General features: G+C 37.5%; 1 protein-coding gene across 2 annotated transcripts in view; it reads left to right on the top strand.

Annotated features, from left to right (window-relative positions):
- The window catches only part of kiaa1549l (KIAA1549-like ortholog), an 87,683-nt gene that overhangs the window by 42,689 nt on the left and 20,059 nt on the right, over window positions 1-24,935 (top strand). For both annotated transcript variants that reach the window (XM_015373742.1, XM_015373734.1), the window contains exons 3-12: window positions 2,409-2,888; window positions 2,964-3,079; window positions 10,146-10,365; window positions 10,698-10,831; window positions 11,395-11,563; window positions 20,117-20,176; window positions 22,291-22,442; window positions 22,854-23,025; window positions 23,490-23,653; window positions 24,693-24,728. In XM_015373742.1, the coding sequence (XP_015229228.1) occupies window positions 2,409-2,888; window positions 2,964-3,079; window positions 10,146-10,365; window positions 10,698-10,831; window positions 11,395-11,563; window positions 20,117-20,176; window positions 22,291-22,442; window positions 22,854-23,025; window positions 23,490-23,653; window positions 24,693-24,728 (1,703 nt within the window). The remainder of the gene's footprint in view (window positions 1-2,408; window positions 2,889-2,963; window positions 3,080-10,145; window positions 10,366-10,697; window positions 10,832-11,394; window positions 11,564-20,116; window positions 20,177-22,290; window positions 22,443-22,853; window positions 23,026-23,489; window positions 23,654-24,692; window positions 24,729-24,935) is intronic.

The raw sequence follows: 24,935 nt of genomic DNA, 5'->3' as shown, positions 1-24,935 counted from the left end.
TGGATCAGTGTATTTATTTTGGTAAAATCACCTGACGGCAGGTGAATATGAAGTCTAAAAACATTGTTCTAATAGATAAGACCTGTTCATTCAGTCTTATTTTACACAGTAGATATAAAGTGGCTGTTTGTAGCTGCTTTGGATGTTATCATCCCAGTAAATGGTCATTATTAGTGGTTATCAGTCCTATAGAATGGCTTCAAATTGTACCAGTAGACTCATTAGGTTGTTATCACCCAGTGAATGCTAATCCTAACCCTAAAGTAATTCCCTTTTCCCCTGCAGAATTAATCTATGTGTAATCTGAAAATAACTTCAGTAGTTCTTCATTTACTGTAAAAATAAATAATAAAATAATCTGCATGTCAGTCATAATAAACAAGGAAAAAACAAATATCATATCCGTAAAAGTTTAAAAAACAATCCACTGGACTTGCTTTCCAAGATTTGAAGACGTTTTAGGTATTACAGGAGACAATACCCCCCCTTTAACGACGACCTTCAGAATCATAGACAGGTTTCAGATATTACAGGATAACAATGGAACCAAATGAACCAAATGACCCACTCGTCAGTTTCATGTTTCCAAGCAATACAAGGCCTTGTCTATATAAAGTCTCAAACTCACGGCGGATCCACACATTTGAATTGAGAAAGCTTCCTGGAGTGGAAGTGAAACGTCTTCAAATCTTGGAAACCAAGTCCAGTGGATTGTTTTTTAAACTTTTACGGAATGACTATGACCTGGATGACTGAGAATCTTCATCAGCAAATATCATATCCTGAATCCAACTGAGTTGTAAAATCCTCTTACTATAGATATTTAATTCTTTGTGAAAAAATGCTGATCATGCTTTAATACGGTCCTCTTTACATGGACATGCAATGTTTGTTTTTAACACCTAGTGTGTCAAACAGTCCCTTTTTTATGCACAGAACTACACAAAAATAAGAATAAATCAGGACATAAAACAATGAGATTGGCTCTAAAGAGAGTGGAGACAAAGGAGACGAAGAGTTTGCTGAACAAAACCTGCTATGTCTGGGGAGAATGTTACTACAGTTACTGACACAGAGTTTGAGGAAAATCTCAACTCAGAGTTTTCCATAATTCAATTTTAGAAAACTTAGAGTTTTCAGTTAACCTGCTTTGTGAAACGGACCCTTATTTTCCAAACTAATTTAGGAAATCATGTAATTCAAAGGATTTTATGAGAAAACTGGTCTTCAAAGGATTCCTGCCAAATGACCAAGACTAGCAATGTTCATCCTTCTTTAAGTAATTTCCCTCTGGGATTATTAAAGTATATCTGATTCTGATTTTATGAAATGAAAGAAAGAGTTCACCCTTGTCAGACAGAGAAGCTTACAGCCTACCTCCCATCTATCATAACTTGAAAAGGCACATTTGTTTTTAATAAAGGCTCTAGCAAAGTCTTATGCTAAATTTCCCTGTCTTTAAACTTTTGATGCTTGTCAAAAACCGTTAGAAGCCCTTCATGTAAACCCTTTGCCAGTTATTTTCCTTTATCTCTAGCAGAAATCTCTTAACGCAAAGGGAGAGTTTTTTCTGCTGTGAGATCAATCACGCATTGGTAGAGATGAATCAAATTCAATTTTGGGTCAGCAAAAAAACCACACCTCAGCAGCTTCTTGCAGTAACTACCTCTTTCCATGGTGATTGGAACAGTGTGGAGACATCTAGTGCTATTTTCAGCGTTGGCACAAAACTAATGGCTCTGTATACAAAGTGGAAAGCCACCAAGCCAATTTTGGTTCAAAGCAGTGCTTTTAAATCAGAAAGTGCATCAAACAGCTTTGACAGTGTGAAATCTAATTTAGTGGCAGATGGCTCATCATATGAACATCAAGAACTGGAAGACAGGCAAAAGCATAATGTGCATTTATTCGATTCGGATGATTCAACAGCTGTCGCCAGACCTTTTTTTTCTCCAAATAATCTGATCTTTGCACAGAATCCAACGTCTATCTAAGGGAAAGTCAAACTACAAGGTGTGAAGTTCTCATTTACCTTCTCTTGATCTCTGCTGTGACTACTACTGGACTGTGAGGAGTTACTGTAAGAACTGATGTTTACCTAAACCCTCTTTTAAGTGACTCCTCTTTCATTGCTTTTCAATCTCATCCTATGTTGCCACTTTTATTCTATCCCTTAACATAGCCAGTAGCTTTTCCATCACCCTCATTCCCTCAGTTTTCCTCATCATACTTAAAATCAACCCATTCAGTAATGGATTCAGCTAAAATATTATATTACTGGCATGTACAGCCTGACACCCTTACACCTTATACATATATAGCACCATTATCTTGATTTCCACCAGCTTTGACCTTAACATTAGATCCTAATCACTCACATCTTGTGACAGAGCTTTTCGTTCTTGCAGAACAAGAGATGGATGATGTTACTGCTGGAACATCTAAATCTGTTGTGTCCACCTCACCCAAAGAGAAGGAGACTGATCTAAACTCTTCTCAGTCAGACAGGATAATATTTTCTGTTGGGCCCGTCAAGGACACATCTCAGGTATCGCTGCTGACACCGCAACAAGACACCACAACAGCCTCTGTGAAGCTCACCACTACAACTGCATCATCAACTACAAAACCAACCACCACTACCACTAGCACGCCCTCTCTAAGATTAATAACATACTCAACAACAACCACCACGCAGCGCCAGCCGGTTACCAGAAGAACCACCACAGCCATCAGGACTTACACCAACAGAAGAACGTTCACATCTCCCAACCAAAGAGCAAGCTCCCCGAGGGGCATCACCTCCGTCTTCATTTCACCTTTCATCACAACTACAGAGGCTCCGCAACCACAGTGTAACATAACTGAGAGGTTATGGGTTAAAACAGGTAAACTGTGAAGTTGAAAAAAATTCTTTGCTGCTGTTTCTTTCCTACCTGCATTTTTTTGTGTGTCTGTTTTAGTTGTTTCAATCTACGTTAGGAGGAATAGGCTGGATAGCATTCAGAGGCAGAATCTGCGAAGGGGACTGAGTCAAGGCCTCAGAAAAGCTTTGAATGACACATCAGCACAAGCACAGGTCAGAAGGCTTTTTTACAGCATATTGTGACAATGTATGTGGGCTTATATGGGTATGCTAGAAACTGCAAAAGAAAGATAAGATATGTTGTAAAGGATTCACAACATAGATAATTGAAGAAAAAGCAAGTAGCTTACCCAATCTTGGAACATTGTCTACAGAAGAGGTACCTTTAACATTAATACTGTGAATCAAGTAAGAGAAGAACTGGTGTTGTGCAGTTTTACCTGCAGAAAAACATAATAGTTCTCTCTGAATTATAGGCAGAACGCAGCCTGTTTCCGCAGCAAACAGACTCTTCTCTGGTGGGTCGGGCAAGTAACCTGGCTTTGGCTGAAGATTGGTGTATCTCACCTAAAAGACCCATAGTAGCAAGGCAGGACAGAAGACAGGAAGAGTTCACGCCATAGTTTTAAAGGGACATGACGTCAGGGGGGCTTGGCTCGCTTACGTAATTGATATTCGATATCCGACACTGGGGAATTAATTGCATTTGCTATATAATTACAATTCACCAAAATGCAATTAGAAATAAGTTTTGTTCCCGTAATATTTAACAAAAGTAAGACAATGAGCTTTGTCACTCCAGCCCTTTAGGTGGCGGTAATACAGTTGGAGTGGGAGTGGTGTCCTAGTGGTTAGGGCATAGGACTTGGAATCCTGAGGTTCTGAGTTCAAACCCCCCTCTCATAGACTGCCACCCTGAGTCTCTGAGAAAGACGCTTAACGCAGGAATCACAATAAGTAACATCGGAGGTAACATTAGTTAGGTAAAGAAGAACAACCAACAATGAGCAACTGCACAGGATGGCTCAATCCCAACCTGACCCCAAAGCACTACCCCTTAACTGTGGAGTGTTAATGCCATTAAACACTCATGCTTGTAGTCCATCTAAGGGGTTAGATCAGGGGGTACCCAAGAATATAAATAAAATGGGCAGTGTACGGTGATGCATTGATAAGCGCCATTGGCTTGCAGTGAGAAGAGTTTGGGTTTAAATCTTTCTTCATGGAGTTTGCATGTTCTTCTTGTACATGCTTTGGTTCCTCCCATGGTGCTTTCTCCCACTGTCCAAAAACATGACTATTACTTTAACTGGCTTCTCTAAGTTGTCCGTAAGTTTAAGACTGGTGACCTATCCAGAATGTACCCCACCTTACACACATAAACTGCCAGAGATGCGCGCCAGCCCACCGCCACCCTTACAGAATAAGGATCAGAAGATGGATATCTAAAATGGGGCCAGAAATCAATGGACATACTTCCTCAAATAATTGTTTTGGTCTGGGTTAGGGTTTCCCAAAATTTGAGGATAAAGCTAATAATTATGATAACTCGGAAAGCTCATGTGGATGAAAACAATTCTAACCGTTTTTAATTTATAGAGTTTCCTCCAATGCTTCTTCACTTGCTAAAATACGTTGTCATACTTGGAAGGATGCAATTGCCTTTTTAATTAAATTCATCTTGTTTAAAGAATCCTATAAAGATATGACTCCTGAGAGGAGTTACGTTATCCCCAGGATAATGGATTATTTCACAGAACCATGACTGTGTGAGTTTGGTAAATGTATTAAATAGAAATCTAGGATTATTTTTTTTCCTCCTTGTCCATTGAGGAAAAAAGGCTGCTCTAATTTTGTGAAATGTTTTATATATAACAGTAGACTGTTTTTCCAGATGAAGTATGATTCCTCCAAATGTCTGAAGCATCATTATCTCTCCAATTTCCCAATGTGCTTCAAAGTACTCTGCTATTAATCTAACAGGAGAGCCAGTCTCTTGCAAATAAGTACCTTGCTTTTCTAATGCAGTGAGATCAGTTGGTCTTTTTACCCTTGTATACTATTTTGAATTGAAGTTTTATCCCAACAAATTAGTTGTGGAAATTTTTAACAAAAAAGTTAGCAGGTTCTTACCTTTGAAGGTACATGTACTGACAATTTTCCCTAAAAATTGACATATCATCATAAAAATCCTTTTTATGTAACAGCTGTATTGTTTTCCGAATAGAGCATTGTTAAATGCAAAGGGAGTTGCTCCACCTTTTAGTTAATCATATAAGAAAATGCATTGTTAAGATCAAAGTTCTTCAGAAAGTAATGCCCATCAAGGGCCTGTTTGTGCCCAGAAAGACCCAAAGTGGAATACAGCATAACATGTCATTAATCTTTTTTATCAGATTCATTGACAACACAGGAGTTAAAAAAGAAAGCTATACAATACAGTGGCAGAAATGAGAACATAATAAATGATTAGAAAAAGATATATATATAGTTTTTTCCCCCTTACATTATTATTAAGCATCCTCCCTTGCATGATGCATTCACAGTCCTCTTATTTTTTGTAATAGTCTGTTTGGGGTCCTCCCTGGCTGTACCAATGCAAATGTAGAATGCCTGAGGGAGTGAAGGCAGCGGGAAGACCATATCCTCACACACATTAAATACAGCAACATTACTAACATATATGACACTGATTAAGTCAGATTTAAAGGGGAGCAGTAGGGATGACAGGGAGGTTAAAGAGTAGCCTGTGGAGGAAGAAGCAAAGGTCAACAGCATGAAGCTGCTTAAAAAAGCTATGCTTAGCAGCTGAACTCATAGTAAGAAAAGGCTCCCATAGACTGGCATAATATATACAGTATGGAGGTGGATACACTGATGCTTGTTTATAAAAAAGTTATCTAATTAAGTTATTTTTAAGGATAAATTAAATAAACAATATCTAAAATCTTTCTTTAGATATTCTGTACAATGGGACCTTTACACTTTTATCAGTGGTGAATCCCTGATTGTACACTTGCCAGAAAACTGGATGTGTTTAAATAACCAAGGGCTGTGATGTAGGCTATTACAGAAAATGCAAGGACCATTATAGAAATGAGGTTAACTGACTTGGTCCCAAAAGACACAGTGTGGTATTACAGTAATTTCGACAATATTAAAGAGGATGTTGTTTAGTTTTTTTATGGACAACTGGAGTCACATCTTTTAGCAAAAACTGCAGGAACAAAGCTGTCATTGCAGCAACATTTTGGACAAATCAGATCTGTATAAAAAGAAAAAAAAAACATGTTTGAATGAAACCATTCTCAGCATTTCCTCCAAAAAAAAAAAAAAAACAATCCCCGGATGCACTAAATAACCTTTGTGTTTTTTGATTAGCATTTTGTCGAACAAATCATGTATCCCATTGGGCCAGGAGGAATCCCCCTCTCTCCAGCAGCTTTAAGAGCATCTTTTGGCTATGCAAGGGTATGACTGAGTACAGCCAGACCACCAGCCTTCAAAAAAAAGAGAAAAATCGTTCTCATCCACTGGCCTCTATGACTGCATGAAAAGTGCAGCTTAAGTACATGTTCTATGTTTATTGCGATATTTATCAAACTTCACATAGAAAATTTAAAGGAAGTTGGAAGCTCTATTGAGAAAGACATATTTCTCATCAACCGTTACCTCTATATTCAATCTAGCTGCATAAATCATTGATCACTACAGTAAAAACATTCCTAAAAAGAAAGTAAAAAAAACCAAACTACTGGACTTTATTTTCCAAGTTTGAAGATGTTTCGCTTCCCATCCATCAAGCTTTATTGATTTTAAAATGTCTAGAGTAGTGTTGAATTCCAAGTTTTATAGAGTAGCTCAACAAATGCCTTGTTATGACTATTAAAACATGGTAACTGAACCGAAAACAGGTCCACCCCTTTTAATGGGGAGTTATTAAGGTCGTTGTAGGCCTGAAATTTAACCTGAAACTAGCCCTCTGTAAAAACACAGTTTGTTTACACTACCCACCTTCAAAATAGCATTAAAAGCACAGGGGTCCGTTTCATGAAGCAGGTTTAACAAATTCAGATTCAAATCCGCAACTCTACATTGATCAAGCCAAAAGTCGGTAACTTTGAGTGTTCGGATTCACAACGGCTGCTATCAGTTAGTTCAATCAACTTCAAGTAGGTTCACTCAGAGTTAGGCGCCTGCCCAGCAAGTATGAAAAGCTATTATAAATGGAGCACCGATTCAAAGAGTCACCATGAAAACAGGCAAATGAAGTTCCTATTTTACTCCACTGGAACTAGAGATTTTAATGCAGAAATGCCAAAAAAAATGTAATAAAGGAGAGGGTGTTTAAAAGACAGAGAACCAGCACTACAGCCACGAAGGAGAAGAAGGTGGCGAAGGAGAAGATTGTTGTTCCTGTTAATGCGTAAGTTTATATGAAGTTTCTTTGGCAGGCCATTTTTACATTTCTTAAAAGCACTTTCCTCTCTACGTTGTTCCATTTGTAGATCACTAAAATAAGATTCTTCCTGACCAAAATTACACTCCTAGACCTTACTGTAATAATATATTTTTTAAATTACATTTTTATAGCAGAAACTGAATTTTAGAAAGTACAAAAATAAACTAAATTGTAAGAGTTAAGTTTTATATATCTAAAAATGCTTACACATTTTAAATGGCCGTTCTGACATTCATCAGCTTGACTGAAAATGTATAATATTTGAAAAACCTTTTTTTCATAGTTAACATAATATAAATGCTGACCAGTAATATTAGGAAAATGGAGATCTGAATTTAATTTATAGAATATTTATTCTAGATGTGGAGAATATAATTTTGTTTGAAATGATTCTTTAGACAAATATATATTTTTTCAGATATCAGGATTTTTCCAGCCTGAGCACCTGCCCCCCAAAATCTTTTTGCATGGCACTGTTCTCTATAGTACTACATGGCTCCTGACAATATAAGGCTCATATTCATTATCAGTGTCGATCAGTGGTCTTTAAAGGAGTTTTGTTGTAGTTTGCCTTGTCACCCATAATTAATGCATGGGTCGTTTATAAGAGTACATTTTGCCAACCAATGGGAAGCAAGCTGATAGCTAAGAAAATTGCATGCTGTTTAATCATGGGCTAAAATGGTTGGGAGGACAGACATTTGCTCAGCTGAGTCTTAGAAGATTGTTATGAATAGACTTAATGACAAAAGAATAAAGCTTAGAAATAAATCTGAGATTTTATCTGTACATCCCACTTTTCAAGTAGTGCTACCAAAAATGCCTTCACATAGGTTGATACCTAAAAGGTTGAAGTGATAATAGATAGATTTTATCATTTTAATCTAAAATGGCTAGTTTAATAATCTGTTTTTATTACATTTTTTTTTCATATGACTGTAACTTGTATTTTAGTAAAAAGAAAACAGAAATGACTTATAGTTCAATTTGTCAGAAATCCAACTGATTCCTACTTGTTCTTTGATTAGTGATGTGGGGATGTACTCCGTCAGCATTCAGCTAAGATCTTATGAATCTGTAGAAAAAAAGGATATTTATGAATATATATTAAGAGGTTCTTAACATATATCTATCTATGATGCAGTTATTGTGCTATCGGCATTTGATAAGCAGTACACCCAACAAAAGGATGCTAAAGCATGGGTTTTCAGCTCCTCAGGAGCCCCTGCTGTACAAGTTGCAGTTTGTGTCTCTGTTCTACCATACCCAAATCAAATGATTGCATCACCTCCTCAGCAGTCATCAAGGCCCGGAGAGGTCCGTTAATTAAACATTTATTTGCATGTATGAATAAATGGGAACATCTAAAATATGCAAGATTATGGATCCTTAGGACAAAGGTCAAGTTTTCCAGATGAAACTAGTTGAAAGCAAAAATTGGCATTAGCATCAAAATAACAACTGATAGTGTAGTCTCCATAAAGTATCAGCCTGAAAGTCTTTAGATGAAAGCTTTCAGAATTTAGCAGAATACAATGAGGTCTTAAAATGTAAAAATAAGGTTTAAGGTTTTTGCAATCTAAAACAAAAAAGGTTTGGTTAATCATCTCAATTAAAGAACAACCTCAGTGAAAGACAACCATCTTTATTAAAGAAAACAATATACAAACAGAAATAAAACAAAAATATATTGCTGTATAGATGTGCAATACTACATTTTACTGAAACCCCTTTTGAATCAAGGCAAGCATTCAGTATTCTTGAGTTTACACCTGATATCATATCCTGATATAATGTCAGGATGCAGGAGTTTGCCTTGCAGGTTCAAGCCCTGGCTCTGGTTTTCAATGTAGTGTCCTTGGTCAAGACACTTCCCCTGCATTGCTTACTGATGGTGGTCAAATGGCCCAGTGAGTGAATGAGTGAATGTAGTGCAAGACCCCTGACCTGACCCAAGCGTTATATAAATATATAAGTACAGGCTATTTACCATTTTGTTGATTTTCGTCCTTTGTGGAAAATTAACACAACACGAAATATCCCATCCGCTATTGTGAAAGAATTGATTTAAAATTGAATTAGCAGTCTGTGGTTGTGGAGTGTAATAGGTGCCCTAACCTCTGATTTGGTTTCCACTTGACAAGATATGGCCTGAAAGAACAATCGCTCAGTATAAAATGATTTTTTGAGCCAATTAAGTGGTGTGACTGCGAGTGTGACCAGTCTCCTTTCTTTAAAAAAAATCCACTCAGTTTTCCTTTAACATGCTTCAAATTTTGTACAGTATTTGAATAAATTCACTCTTAAATAAATGTCTTCATTATATATATATATATATATATATATATATATATATATATATATATATATATATACACATACATTCATTTTTTGCATTGGTGTTCAATTAATAGTTTTTTTAAGGCTTGCCTTTATGTAACTGCTCTTATTGTGAACGAGAGAATAAAAAAATCTAGGAAAATCTTGACTACTCCTTTACTTGACTGCCTGCTGGATGTCTTAGTTTTATCAACTTAGGTTTTTTCACTACAACTTCTCCTTCTGAGATACTGTACTGACTTGGAATAAGACAATTAAAAAAAAACTAAATTTCATGATATTATGAGGAGCAGAGCTCAAATTCCACATTAACAACGCGTTGTATTTACTTTAAGTTATTGTCCTACAAAAGGGACTCTGCCAACTCATATTGCTTCCATCATTAGCTTTATGCAGAATCTATGCCACGAATTGTGCCTGGTAGAAACTGTATCTGTAGACATCTTTATCCTGTTGTTTTTTACACAACCCTTTTAGGTGGAGACAGTTTTTGGCTCTCCCAACATGACGGTGGCCTATCACGTTACAGGAGGGGATACAGTTTTCCCTCCTTCTGTAGTAGTGGAAGGCTTGACATCCTACGGCCGCGATAAGCTGATTGCAGACCTGCGACAGTACCTCCCCATGGTGACAGCCCTGCCCCTTCCTGTTGCTTTGTGGAGATCCAGCCCTGCCACTGGCTTCCAGCTGAAAACAGGTCAGCTCTCATTCAGGGTGATAACAGGCATGACACAGATCCACTTGAGCCTTCCTCCTGTTTCCTTCCCTCCTGTAACTTTGAAATAACAAAAATAGAAAGTGAATGTTTTCGCACCACATCTGAGAATAAAAAGACACGACACATGCATAGGAAGTTCTTAACTGTACATAAACAACAGTACCTAAAACGTACTTTTCACTGTATGTTTTTTTCAAGTACACTTTGAATTGTCTTGTGACAAAAATGTGGTATATAAATAAACCTGGCTAAAACAAACTATTGCAGCCTATAAAACCTACTATTATATTCAGCTCGTGTTTGTGTTGCAGTGTTGCAGTTTGTGGGAGCGGATGATGATCCCCGATCCTGTCGCTTCTTACAAATGATGGAGCAAAGGCTTGAGAAGGTTTTTTCTGAGGCGCAGGCCAAAGTACTCAACACAAAAAGCCGACTTGCAGTTCAAGTACTGTGGTTTTCTTCATTTCTATTAATTAATTCATGTTATTAATGTAATAATGTAACTGAAGTAGACAGGATCACTACATTTAAGTACAAGTTATAAGCATTTATTCAAATTAGGGAGATTACAATTAAATGTACTAAATAGCTTTTGCATCTAATTAGAACCCACTTAAAACAATCTCAGTTCTTTTTCGAGATCATTGTCATCTGGCAGTATATAAAGTTTATCATCCTTAAACAGATTGAAATTGTGTACAATTTGCAAAATTATCCCCTTGTGAATTGGGGTGGGTTTTTTTCAGAAGCAGCTGCTCTGATTGAAGGTAATTATGCAAGTCAGAGACTGTTTATATTCGTTTTAATGAGCTGCCACATTAAAGTGCACCATCTATTAAAGCTTATTTAACACTCACAGGTTAAAGTAAAAATGATGTTGCTGTTTTTTGCATGCTTTTATAGTTGACTGTTTTGGGTATTTTGTACTTGTTGCTGTTATTCCCTTGTATCCCTGCACCATGTTATCTTTCTGACCTGATCTCTGTATTTATTTTCATCTTTTCTTAGATTCTGGGTGTCTCTCAGGCACATGCCTCCCCTGCTGTGTCTTTGGTCTACGCTGTAAAAAATGGGACTGTCTTTCTCAATGGAACAGTTGCCTCCAACCTTCTTGGTCAGCTTTCTGCTGAGCTTGTGGGCTACTTCCTCTTCTATCCTCCTCTTATCATTGCTGAGCGTAAGTTCCATTTTTTTCATAGTCTGAAAAGCCAATTATAATACAATAACTACTGCAAAGGGTCTTTGGGCTTCTTTTTAGAATGATGTGAGCATTAAAGTGTTAATTCAGAGAAAGTTCTTCTAAACTTTGGCCCATATGGAGCCTCTGAGATCACGTAAAATTCCTGTCTGCCTAAATGACAACAAGTTTTCAAGTAATTTTCTTTTAATTTTTATTTTATTTTATTTTTTTACTTTTATGCAGCTTTTCAGGAAATTTTCATTCATCATCTGTAGAAAAAATGTGCAAAAGACAAATAAGGAATGACAGGGAACAGCAGGAGTTTAAGCAGCAGTCTCAGTGGGAGACCAGTGTGTCTGTGTGAAGAAATACAGCAGACAAAGAACTGAGATAGAAAAAAGCAAGTAGTAGCGCATGATTAGCAAAAAATCAACTAATTAATCAGAGATTGATTCTTAGGTGATTGATTGTGATATATCACATTTTTATCAAATAGCAATTTAAGACACAATGAGAAATATTATTCAGCTTAAAGTTTGATGAACGAGTCTATTACAAATGAACAGTATTATCTACCTTTATCTGGTAAAAAAAATAGAATATTGTAGTTTTTCTTCCCTGCTGTTCGTTCAGCCATTTTGTAAATACAGGTGCAGTTCCATTTAAAATACACTGATCAAAAAAATAAAGGGGACACTCAAAGTGCACATCCTAGATCTGAATGAATGCAATATTGTCATTGAATACTTTGTTCTGTACAAAGTTGAATGTGCTGACAACAAAATCACACAAAAATCATCAATGGAAATCAGATTTATTAACCAAATGAGGCCTAGATTTGGAGTCACACACAAAATTAAAGTGGAAAATCACATTACAAGCTGCTATAACATTGATGTTATGTCCTTAGAACTGGTCAAAAATAGGCTCAGTAGTGTGTTTGGCCTCCACATGCCTTTATGAGCTCCCTTCAATGCATGGACATGCTCCTGATGATGTGGAGGATGGTAACCGGAGGGATCTCCTCTCCAAGACCTGGACTTAAGCATCAGCCAACTCCTTAACGGTCTGCGGTGCAATGTGACGATGGTGGTGGGATCAAGACATGATGTCCCAAATGTGCTCAATTGGATTCACGTCTTGGGAACTTCATCTTTCAGGAACTGCTGACACTCTTCAGCCACATTAGGTCTAGAATTGTCTTGCATTAGGAGGAACCCAGGGCCGACCACACCAACATGTGGTATCCCAAGAGTTCTGAGGATCTCATCTTGGTAGTTTATGGCAGTCATGGTACCTCTGCTGAGCATATGAAAGGCTGTGTTCACCTCCAAAGAAAAGCACCATTACTGACCCACTTCCAAACTGGTCATTCTGAGTTGCAGGTAGCAGATCACTCTCCACGGTGTCTCAAGACTCTGTCATGTCTGTCAAATGAGCTCAGTGTGAACCTGCATTCATTTGTGAAGAGCAAAGGGCACCATTAGCGATTTGGCCAATCATGATGTTCTCTGGCAAATGCCAAGCGTCCAGGACTGTATTGGACTTGAAGCACAACCCAACGTTGGGATCTCATGAAGTCAGTCTCATGGTACCATGGGTGTGAAAACATCACCAACATTCAAAAGTTACCAGAACATCAGCGGGAAAGCAAAGGTACTGAGAAGTGGTCTGTGTTCCCCACCTGCAGAACCACTCTTTTATTTAGTGAGTCTTGCTAATTGCAAATCATTTCCACCTATTTTCTATTCCATTGGCACAACATTTGAAATTGATTCCTAATGAGTGATGCCTCCTAAGTGGATAGTTAAATTTCCCAGAAGCTTGATTAAATAGAAATTATAATGTGTTATTTACGTTTTCCCTTTATTTTTTGAGCAGTGTACATTACTGCAATGAATCCACCAGCTTTATACTTCATACTTGTATAAATCCACCATCTATGAACGGGAAAATTTATATTTTTTTCATACAGAATTTTTCATGCTCAGCCACATCATAACAGCCAGCACATGTGAATAACAGTGTGACGTTATAAGTGTCTGAATGCAATATAATTACTTTAATGAAAGAAACCATTGTAGCTGATTTGTGATTTTACATTTGTTACATCTGTTTATATTAATGTTGTTTGGTTGGAGATAAGTACAGATTTAGTTTTTCTGCTTACACAGACTTCTTTGGTATTTTAAATGCAAACATGTTAGCCGTGCAACCTTAAACATTTCTTTGGGTTTTATTATGTAGCTTCTGTAGATTTGTAGCCTATTGCAGCGAACGGACAAACGGAGATCAGCAAAACAAGTGTTTGATCTGCATTTCATTCACAACTGAAATGTGTGAACAGAAAAAGTTATTAAAAGGGAAGTTTAACTCCACCCAACCAGTAAGTGTCACGCTAGCCTACTCACATTCTAATCCGTGCTGTTTGCCAGATGAATAGCAGGAGGCTCTGTGCACCTTCTGAGCCCCTTTTCTTCATTTAGTCAGCACTGAAAATCAAAAGCTTGATCAAGGCTCACCCTCGTTTGCTTCTGTTTGAACAAGCCATTTCTTAGCTCTATCACAGAGCTAATAGGATCTGGAAATGCCCTTTATGCATTTCAGACCCATGAACATTTATTTTTTTTCTGTAAAATTATTACTTGTGTTCTGCACCACTCTAGACGTTCTCCGCATTTTTGGAAGTATGATAGCTTAAAAGAAGTAGCTGTAGCTATGACCTTTAATGCTGTTAAATATGCTCAAATGAATCTACTCTAATTAGGCTCTAAGGGTTGTCATTATGTCAGACTCAACACTTTATAAAAACTATACACTGATACACTGTTAATGCTCTGCTTCCTTTTGTGCTTCTGTTATTGATTGTGCGCACAAAATTGCCTCAGTGTCCTATAAAACATAATCCTGTACTTACAAGCTTATTTGATAAACTTAAACAGCCCTCAAGAGAGTAGAGTTGTAAAGATGCATGTACAACACTGGAGTTGTCTGTGGTTAAAACCGAATGTATTCATTCTTTTGTTTAAGAATAACTCATATTTTACCATTGAGCTGTGTTCCTCTTCATCAGTGGTTTTCAAAGTGGGGCCAGCAGTCCGTGAGAGGCCAACAGGAAGCACTGGGGGACTCAGAAAAATAGAAGAAAAAAGTAATAAAATAGGTTACAATAAAAAAAAAAAAATCTATAATTAAATAGAGACTGTGTTTTTTAACATTGCTTTTTCTATATGTTGAATAATAATACATAAAACTAAGAGAGACATGAATCACAATCTATATGATGGAGCTTTTCTGTTATGTTCACAGCCTTGAAAGCATTTTTATCTTACAAGATGCAACTTGCAGCACTGTCTTTGCCACATTGGTGTAACTGTTGTTTCAGAAATGCCCTAGGAGGATTTCTTTTCAAATTTGTCTCAATTTCTCTTGGTCACAAGAACAGATCGGTCATTTTAAGTCAAGGAAAGCAAAGTTTTAATTCATTAATGATTGAATTCATTAATGATCCAGTTTTTACATACATATTGAAGGTCAACTGCAACATCAGAATTTTCACTATTTATATATTTGGCAACTCACTCTGACCATGATGTAAATCTCACATACTGGCTTGCAATAGTGTTAGATTGAATTAAAAAGATGTTCTGTACATACGGCCAGTCTTGTCTTTTTTTCTGCTTAATTCCACCTCCAGGCAGAAAATCTTTAAAAATATCCCAGAGTCTTTGTTCCATGCCAAATCCGAGCAAGAAAAATCATGAATGCAACTTTCATACAAACACTGAAATAAATTAAATGTTTTTTATACTAGAGCACCATTATCTGGCAGGTTAGAAATATTGATTAAACAACTTGTAGCAGCTAAAATCCTATTTTAGGCGTTTTGTTTCTGTCGCTGTAGGTCTTACATGCGCTCAATCAAGAATCGCTATGCAGGTCTTCATTTGGACTTATTGTTAAAGCCATTTATTTCCGAGGGCCACTGTCTTTCCATAATCATTTAGAATAAATAAATAAAAAATACATACATTTAGCAAAACATGAACAGAATTACTCTTGACCTTTAAATAGCCCATCCCCCTTCCAACACAATCAGTGTACAGAGGTAGATGCATCCCCCCCGGTGGAGATAAAAACAGAGAAATAATGTAAATGGATCCTAAAACCCTTTACCATGACATCCTGTCATTAACAATGACAGATGTTATATCAGCGCAAGTCAGTGGTTACCACAACAATAAAACCTAACATTGAAGTGTGACAACTATGAGCAAAGAAACTCGATAATCATTAGGCAGTACATTATATTAAATTTTTATTTAAAAAAAGTTAGCATTATATATTTCAAGTTGGTCTCATTTTATAAAGCAGATTTCTTTTAATACATGCAAATGCAAGCACAGCTATTATGTCTAGCTCTTAACTTTATATCAGTTTAATGTTTTTCTCTCTAGAGCCCTAAAGCAACAGAGGGTGAAGTGATCAAACTAGAGAACTTCTTGGAAACTTTTTTTATCATTATGTTTTTGCAAATCCGTTCTGTAAGATTGTTAAAATACTGTTTGATGATGCATAGATATGTATGATTTAAAGATAAATAATTTGGAGATGATGCATTAACTGGAACTTAAAATGCACTCAGTTATAAAACATTTACATGTAACCTATAAAATGATAGCACTAACTTGTACTAATCTCAAGATAAATGCAAACCTCTCCAATTACATCCCGTTTTCATTTAAAATCGTTCTGTTTACACAATGTGTAGAATGCAAACAGCTCTTCTAGAGAATGTGAATGTTTGCTCTGGCTATAAATCTTAATATAAAATATAATAATACAGGACGTTCCTGTATTATTATTTGAACGTTCCCCTTAATATGTCAAATACTAAAAATGTGGACTTACTGTTTTAGCTAAGAGAGATATTAAAATGCTTTGTTGAGCTATTTTAGGAGCAGATCAGTCTCTGGATTTGGTTTTCAGGATAGAAAGGACTCATAGCATGCTTTACAAACATTTAGCGAGTGTAAAAACTGTGCAAAATCAGCATGAATGTAAAGCTTATTGAGGTTGTTGGAAAAAGAGGTGGTTATAAAGTCTTACAGCTGCTTGGAGGAAGGATCTGCGATAACGCACCCTGCATTTATGGTGCAGCAGTGTGTCACTGAGGTAGCTCTCCAGTTCTGTAACAGCTTCATGCATGGGGTGAGAGACATTATCTAACAGAGATGTTAATTTAGTTAGTGTCTTTTTGTTTCCCATCTCCTGCATTAATCCAGAGAGGCATCCAATCACAGAGCTGCCCTTCCTGATCAGCTTAAGCCGGGCATACACTGTGGGATTTTTTTCAATCGTTGTATGCAGCTGCTGCTCAAACTGTACGACTAATCGAAGGGTTTAGTCGTACAGTGTGAGTTCACAGCTCAGCATTTATGTTTGGCCCGATGCTCTGATGCGATCTACCTGCTCACACTGTACGACTAAAAACCACGTCGGACTCAGCTCCGCAGTGAGATGTAGCTGCTCTGACTCGTCTATCCTGAAGCCAAACAAATATAAGGGAAATATGAAGATCACTAGAGTGAAACGCGCTGCCTTGGCAATTTGAGGAATTTTGTGCTTAAAGTCCTAAAAAGAAAAGGCGACGACGTATTTGGAAAAAAGACGTGGCTGAGCAAACGTGGCTACTAATTTTACAGACAAAACGGCCTTTCACTCATTGCAGCCCCGCCACGCTGCTGTGTTTACATCTGAGAGGGAGAATAAAATGAGCGTGAGAGGCTTATCGCTGCTCGTAACCCTCTCTACACTACATGACTCACGGCGCATGATCAGGCTGAAAGTCAGCCCTATCAAAAGATTCTCGCACGACTGGAAAATCGCCCCAAAAATCGAACAGTGTATGCCGGGCTTTACCCAGCCGCTTTCTCGCAACAACAGATAAGCCACTGCTCCGACAGACAGCTCCATAGAAGATGGCTGATGCCACAACAGAGTTGTAGATGGTCTTTAGGAGCACCCCTGCACCCCAAAAGACCTCAGTCTTCTCAGCAGAAGGAGTCTGCTCTGACCTTTCTTGCAGAGAGCCTCAGTGTTGTAAGTCCAGTCCAGCTTGTTGTTCAGGCGAACACTATCTTCAGTGTCCCTTCCCTTTATGTTCACTAGTATCAGTGGGGTGGATCTGCTTCAGCGAAAGTACACCACTAGCTCCTTGGTTTTCCCTGCATTAATCAGAAGGTGGTTCTACTGGCAGGAGACCACAAAGTCCTGGCTCCACTGTCTGTATTCTGAGTCGTCCCCACCCATGATGCTGAATTGTCCGAAAACTTCGTCAGAGAACTCCTGGAGGTGGCAGCATGGGGACTTGATGGAGATGTCTGCAGTATAGAGGGTGAAGAAGAACGGTGCCATCACTTTCCCCTGTGGGACCCCTGTACTGCAAACCAACCCATCTGAGACACAGCCCTGTTCCCTTATATAGTGTGGGCGGCCAGTGAGGTCGTCCAGAATCCACTCGGACATGTGCTGGTCCACTCCTGACAGCTCCAGCTTGTCCCTTAGGAGTCCTGGCTGGATGGTGTTGAAAGAACTGGAGAAATTACCGTTTTATTTTAAATATTGGAGGCTGTGTAAGTCACTCTTAGAAGGGGATAATGAAACCAGAAATTTATAAGATGGATCATTTGATTTAGTATGACCGATGATCCATGGAATAACCTTCTCTCAGATCTATCTGAAGCTATTGCTGTTAATATTTGATTATCTACATCAATACGCCAGAATGCACATCAATAGACAACATTTCTCTCAGAAGCAGTTTATTTTTATTCATTCACCGTTAGGTTAAAATCTTTTTATCTAAAAGTATATTTCTTAATCTACTGTCCCTTTGTCCTTTTGCAGAACCATTATGCTCAATAATTAGTTAGAAATCTAGATTCAATCACTTAATGTTTACTGTCCTGGTGGTGTCATTATCATCCCTGCAGAAAAGTGATTTATTTGCAGGTGGATGACAAATGGCTTTGCCAAGTCAATAGAAGTGGTCTCATAAGTTTCTCCTCACTTGATGAGATGAATACATTCTAAATGTGTTTGATTATGAGAAGCAGAAGAAGTAAAAACAAAAGATATTTCATTGAAAAAATGTAGAGGTTCAGTTTTCTTAACTGGGAAGAACATCAGGTTAGGATTTGTCTCTGAAATAAGATCTAGAAAAGACTTAGCTAATGATCCAAAATGTAATATTTGATTCTTTTGATTTATTTGCTGTTTCAAAAAGAATATAACCAGCATGGTATTTTCAATTATGTTTCTTGTTGTTTTTTTGAAGATTAAATTTAATTAAGAAAAACTCAGTTGAACTATATGTTCCATTTGTTTTCCAAGAAGATAAATAAAAGAGATTCCCCTGAAAGTAAAACAGAAACTGTCACAGAAACAAAGTTTAAACATGAGTGAATTACCATGCCCATATCTAAGAGGCAGCTGTTCTGTGCACTTGTTTTTGCTGTACTCCCTCTGTTCAGAATATTACACTTCACGTTGGTGGTTTAAGCGTGTGCTGGTGGATATTGCTTCCACACTTCAGAGGCAATTTTTTCTCCAAATAATTAACAGCAGGTGTTTTTCTACCACTCTGCGCACTGATCCTATAGAACAGACCCAGGGTCTCAAACAGGTTTAAAGTGCCTGCTTGCAGGTTAGTGTTATGTGGCTCTTGTGTGGACCGGACTGCAGTGTTCAGCTCTTTTAGTCCCTCAACGCGCTTCAGCAATTTCTCTCAGGTGGAGTATGAGTGAAGGGAAAAAAATTGCCTGCAATTAAAAAGGCAATTATGTGAATAAGACAATATAGAGGATTTGATATTTCTTTTAAATCTCATACATTCCTTTAATAGTTTATTCACCTAGGCTCCATCTTTTGGATTTCTTTTCCACATGATTCGAATAAGGGAATGCCTTAAGCAGAATCTGCTGGCAGTGTTTCTGACCCGTCTACCATTGCTCTCCCGCTCACTCTTTCACCACCCACCCATCTCCGTCCGTCATGTCTATGTGTACACTTCTGCAAGCCAGCTTTCACAGCCCACTGATGCAACATCCAAACACTGCTCCGCCAGCCCCCACCCCACCACACTCCACCACTGGCATAGGAGCATAATCAGGCAGGAAATATAGATGTAAGAGAATACAAAGACAATCAGACCTTCTATGGCTTTAACACATCTTCTTTTCTGTTTGTCTGATATTCAAAGATAGTGAGGCTTTGAACTAAGATTAAAAAAAGAAAAAAATATTGGAAAATTAAACTGTTGCTATTGTGATGTTTTTTGCACAATGATAAAAAGTTGTTTCTCAGATATAAAATATGTGTCAACATGGAACTCAAATGAGAGATCGAATAAACATTAAAATTTAAATCTCTGTGATCTGTTTTTTTGAAATACTTTAAATGTTATTACTTTAAAGACAAGGGCACAAGATAACAGATTAAAATATCAGTGGGACTTTTAGTTACTGTTTTGTTTCTCTCTTTTTGCAGCACTTGAATACCACAATCTGAACACATCTGTTGAAACCAGAGACTTCTGGGTAGTAACAGGTAGGTAAATACCACTGCGCTGATTGGAAAATAAAATCCCCATTTTAAACTGAAAGGGCCTTTCAAAATACTTTTGCTAAGCATATAAACATGACTAGTAGAATATCTGCTTCGACTTATCTGAAATATTTTGCTTTCATGTCAGTCCTTACATTTAAGCCAGAAATGACAAATACCTTTAGTAGATTTTGATTTTAAAGTATTCTTTCAGTTTTGACAGAATATTTATTTCTGCTGAAATAGCAAAGACTCCAAGGTTTGTCCACACGTATAAGCTGCCCTAAAATAACTGACAGCTTTTCTATGTTGGTCACATCTGTGACACAAACCGTGTGAGTGAATTATCTGTTAATGTCCCCATAACTGTTTCAACAGCTTTACCAACATGTAGTTTCATATATCAAACATTGGAGTCTGGGAGAATATGATGCCAGATGACTTAAAGATCTTTGGTATTTTTGGTTACAAAAAAACTTTTAAAAATTGAAAAATGTTGCAGACAAATATAAATAAATGTAAACAATAGTCAAGATAAAGTAAGATAACCTCTAGATGATAGACCTTTGCATATAAGGAAGAAGTTAAACTACTGAGAAAGCCTTGTGATACTTATTGATGTCAGTATCCATAGCCTAAATGGTCATTTACATGTGTGATAGTATCTCCGCCTTTCTTTGGGATCGCTGCAGCTAGCATTTCTCACTTTCCAGGCTGGTGGTAAAAGCAGATAAAAAAACCTTATCCCTTCAATTGAAAAACTCCCTGGCAGGAATTTTTAGACTAAGATAGCAACTCTTTGAAAGGACTGTGAGAATCTTTATAAATGTTGGTCTAAATCCTGACCAGTCTTCTCTGAAACAAAGCATCCAGGTAGTCTGTTAAGCACGATCGATTTAAGGGGAATTATTCCAGCTTCTGAATGTCGTCATTTGAATCTCACAACTTGCCACATTTTAGTAGATCAACCAGTTTAAGCAGCTTTCCATTATCAAGGAATTAAAGAACATTATAAGTCATGATTAGGTCCAACCTTATCATACTAGCAAGGCTACTTTACTACTTCTGTTTACCTTGTCTGTTCAATTAGGCTGCAGGTATCAGTCTTGCACAGACAGGAATGTTCATGTGACAATCCGCCAATATTTCACATTGAAAGAGAGCAGTCCTTTGTTGAGGATCAAGGCTTTGTGTTCATTTCCATGTTATCTGTTGTTGTGATGAGGGCTAAGTTTCAGGGTTGTGTTTGTGGAAAAAATTGCATGAAACTAAATCGGAGTGGCATAATGAGGAAACATTGACAAAAAGGAACATAACATGATGACATGGAAGTGGGTAGGCAGATAATTAAGAATAGTTTCAGACGCAGAGTGAAACAATGCAGAGAATGACAAATGACAACTTAAGTAGAGGAGAGCACATGTGCAGCTAATGAGGAAAGCAGGTGAGCTGAATCTACTTATTATTGAAGCTTTTGATTGAGTGAGAAAGGCCTACACAGTGCTAAAAAGTTTAACACACAAGAGATAACCTATAAAGATAACTATATTTGAATCAAAACCAGCTTAAAGAAAGAAAAACAAAAAAAACAAGAGAAATATACTTGAAAAAGATTTGACCAAAAGGTAAACAAACCACAATAATGTTGCAAACTACTTATGGCAAAATATCAGACTATGGCAAGACCAGTAAAAAAAAAAAAAAAACAGCCTTAAGGTTAAAACACAAACAAAATTCATAAAGTAAACAGAAGAGAAAGCAAACATGCAAAAGTAAATTAAAAGACTAAAAATAACCCCAGACCATTACAGTAAGGAGTCTATGAAGCACCCACATTTCCTAGTTTGTAAGTTCTTTATAGTAATATTGGAGTTTGAATATTGTAAATTTTTTAGGCCATATCTTTTTAGGAGCAACTCAATTTCCAAAAATAGAAACACAACAATTTTACTAGATTCCCTCTAGTTTTTTTTTTTCTCTGCACATTTTATGTAAAGCTGAAGGACAAATGAATAGAATTATTACCTTCTTCTTTCCCCTTCTTTATTTTTGTTCTCAAGAACAGTTTTGTTATCCATCGCCACTATTAAGTCTCTGTCTTGTGACTGAACTTGCAGTGATCCAGGATGTCGATAATGTCAGCCTGGACGGACAGTACCAAAGCTTTGCCAGTCTAATGGAGCATCGCTTGGCGGAGCTGTTTGTGTTGGCGGGGCAGCAGGGCACCCGATTTAAACGGGCCACAACTGTTGGCAGCTTCACCGTCCAGGTACAAAAACAGCAGAATTAGAGAACATCTGCTTATTTTATATCTTTAATGTTTTATCAAACTGCCGTTGCATATTAATGATCAGTCAGTGAAATCAAATTGTTTATGCCAGCTTCTTTCTAATTTTATAAATATTTAATTCCAAGTGCAGTCTGATGAACACTCTGGCAACACTTGGAATGATTGCTTGTGGTCAGTCCCTCATAATTAGGGAGCCTCTCAGCTCATTTGCTAATTGTCTATCAAAACAAGCCAAATATGTTTCACTAAACTAGTGCTTTCAGCAGTTCAGAGTGGCTTTTTAACCAGAATGACACAAAAATGTAATTAATTACTTAACCCACTGCATTCAGCACTATTTTTGAGGGTGATATGGCTAATAACAGGACATGTCTTGATGTCTTCAACTAGATGGTGAGCATCCGCAGAGTGTCCGGGATAAAGAATCCAGCAGAGATGACCTACTACGTCCAGCACAATGGCATTCCTCTGTCAGGCACTTCATCTGCCAAAGTCTTGAACACAGTAGACTCTCAGACCATGGCACTCACCTTAGGCTACTTTGTCCAGGTGCAAGCTGAGCGTAAGCACCTAATTTTTTTCCTCATGTTTGCCTAGAAATACAGTTTTTCTTCCAACCTCTCACAGAAAGGCAAATGAAAGCACATCATTCGAATTGAAAAACAAGAGCTGGTGTACTGTAGGGGTGATGAGCTTTTTTAATCTCTCTGAAATGCTCCCATTGGGACAGTAGGTATTTTGGCTGCAGATCTGCAAACTTCCAACAGGGAAACAGAAGGGAGAAAGGCTTAGCACCAGCACCTCTCTTATTGATCATTTCCTACAGTAGCTGAATTCTGTATGTCAGACTTGGCACAATGTAACTCGGCTTGGGTGACTTACATTCTAAATGTTTTAATGTACTGCATTGAATTTTTTCTCACATTTGTACCGTTGTATTATCTTTGCTGTTGATTCACTTGTGAACCAACTGTTTTTATTGTTTTCCATGAAGAAATGGTAAAACGCATCTTCCTGTTTTTTCAGCTGTGGTCAAGAACCCTCCTAATAACCTTTGGATAATCGCTGCAGTGTTGGCTCCAATCTCAGTGGTAACACTCGTTATTATCATCATCACAGCTGTGCTGTGCAGGAGGAACAAGAATGACTTTAAAGCTGATGCAATTGGTAATCTCAACCCAAGAGCCAAGGTAATTTTACCTCTATTTATCAGTTTATAACAGCTTTAGTGATGTAATGAGTGATGTCAATTGTAATGCTTACTAAATGGTCTAATTTAGCTTTTATTGGTTTGATAGAATCTTTAGCTGAATGATAATTGCTGTTGTTTGCAGCAACTGAATGGTTACAGTACAATACAAGATTTTATGTTGGGTTTCAGTGAAGCTTTGATATGGGGCAGACAACAAACTGTACTGAAGATTTATTGGAGCTTGAGTCTTGGTTGTACAAAGAACCCCTCTGCACAGACTAAGGCACAAACAGCATCCTGAAGAGGAGGCCATGATCACACAGTGCATGCATGTTAATGCAATAGTTAATATGAAAAAAAAAATATTATTGTTATTGGTAGAGTTGTTAGAGGAGTCTCATTGGTCACACAGAAAGTAGGTAGTGGAGACTGTTGGGTTAGTCAGTGAAGGCTCAGAACAAATGACCCAGAATTCAAAGCAAACAAACAGGCATACTTCTTAAAAGTGTTTATTAAGAGATGTCGGATCTGCAATTCTGCAGCTAGGGCTTAATGTGGAGGAGGACGAATCGCTAACCTGGTCTTAGAGCTCGGTCCGTGTCCAGGGAAGTAGTGGAATCCAGCTGAATGGCTGTGAATAGCATGCAACACTGCCCAGAGAGATCCAGGAGCCAAAGCCTTGAACACTGCAGAACTGGATGACGAGCAGATCCAAGCAAACAAAGAAAAGCTAGGCTTTCTGAAAGACAGAGCCAAAGCTAGTGTCAAAGAGGTTCACAGGAGTCCAGGCCACAAGATCAAAGATCCAAAGAGGTACTGAAAGGAAATCCAGGTCGAAGTCAGGAGGCAGAATCCAGCAAGAGTCAGAAGACAGTCTATAATGCAGAAATCCTTCATTACAGCACTGAATGAGTTTTTTTGTTGCACATTATCTAAACTCTGCTATTTTCTGTGCTGTTTGGGAAAGAATCTTAGATTATCTAAAGGACAAACTAACCTCATTTGCACTTTTTAAAAGTATTCCTCTATGTTTTCAGATGGCATATCGGAGGGATGTGAGCTATTATCACCAGGTATCCAGTTCTTTATGTGTCTTCTCTTTTGTAATCTGTCTTGATTTCCAAGGTTCTTCTTCCAGCCATTGGATTTGAATGCGATTTTGAGCAGAGAACACTGCAAATATGTTTCAGTGAATCCACCTATGCTGATGAGAGCTAAGGATATAACAGAGCTTTTAAGTAACAACACTTTCAAAAACATTTTTTGTAGAAGCAAAACTA

The sequence above is a fragment of the Cyprinodon variegatus genome, unplaced genomic scaffold (genome assembly GCF_000732505.1).
Source record: "Cyprinodon variegatus isolate N-32 unplaced genomic scaffold, C_variegatus-1.0 Scaffold5, whole genome shotgun sequence".
Classification (NCBI taxonomy): Eukaryota; Metazoa; Chordata; class Actinopteri; order Cyprinodontiformes; family Cyprinodontidae; genus Cyprinodon; species Cyprinodon variegatus.
This window is presented reverse-complemented; position numbering and strand designations above follow the sequence as displayed.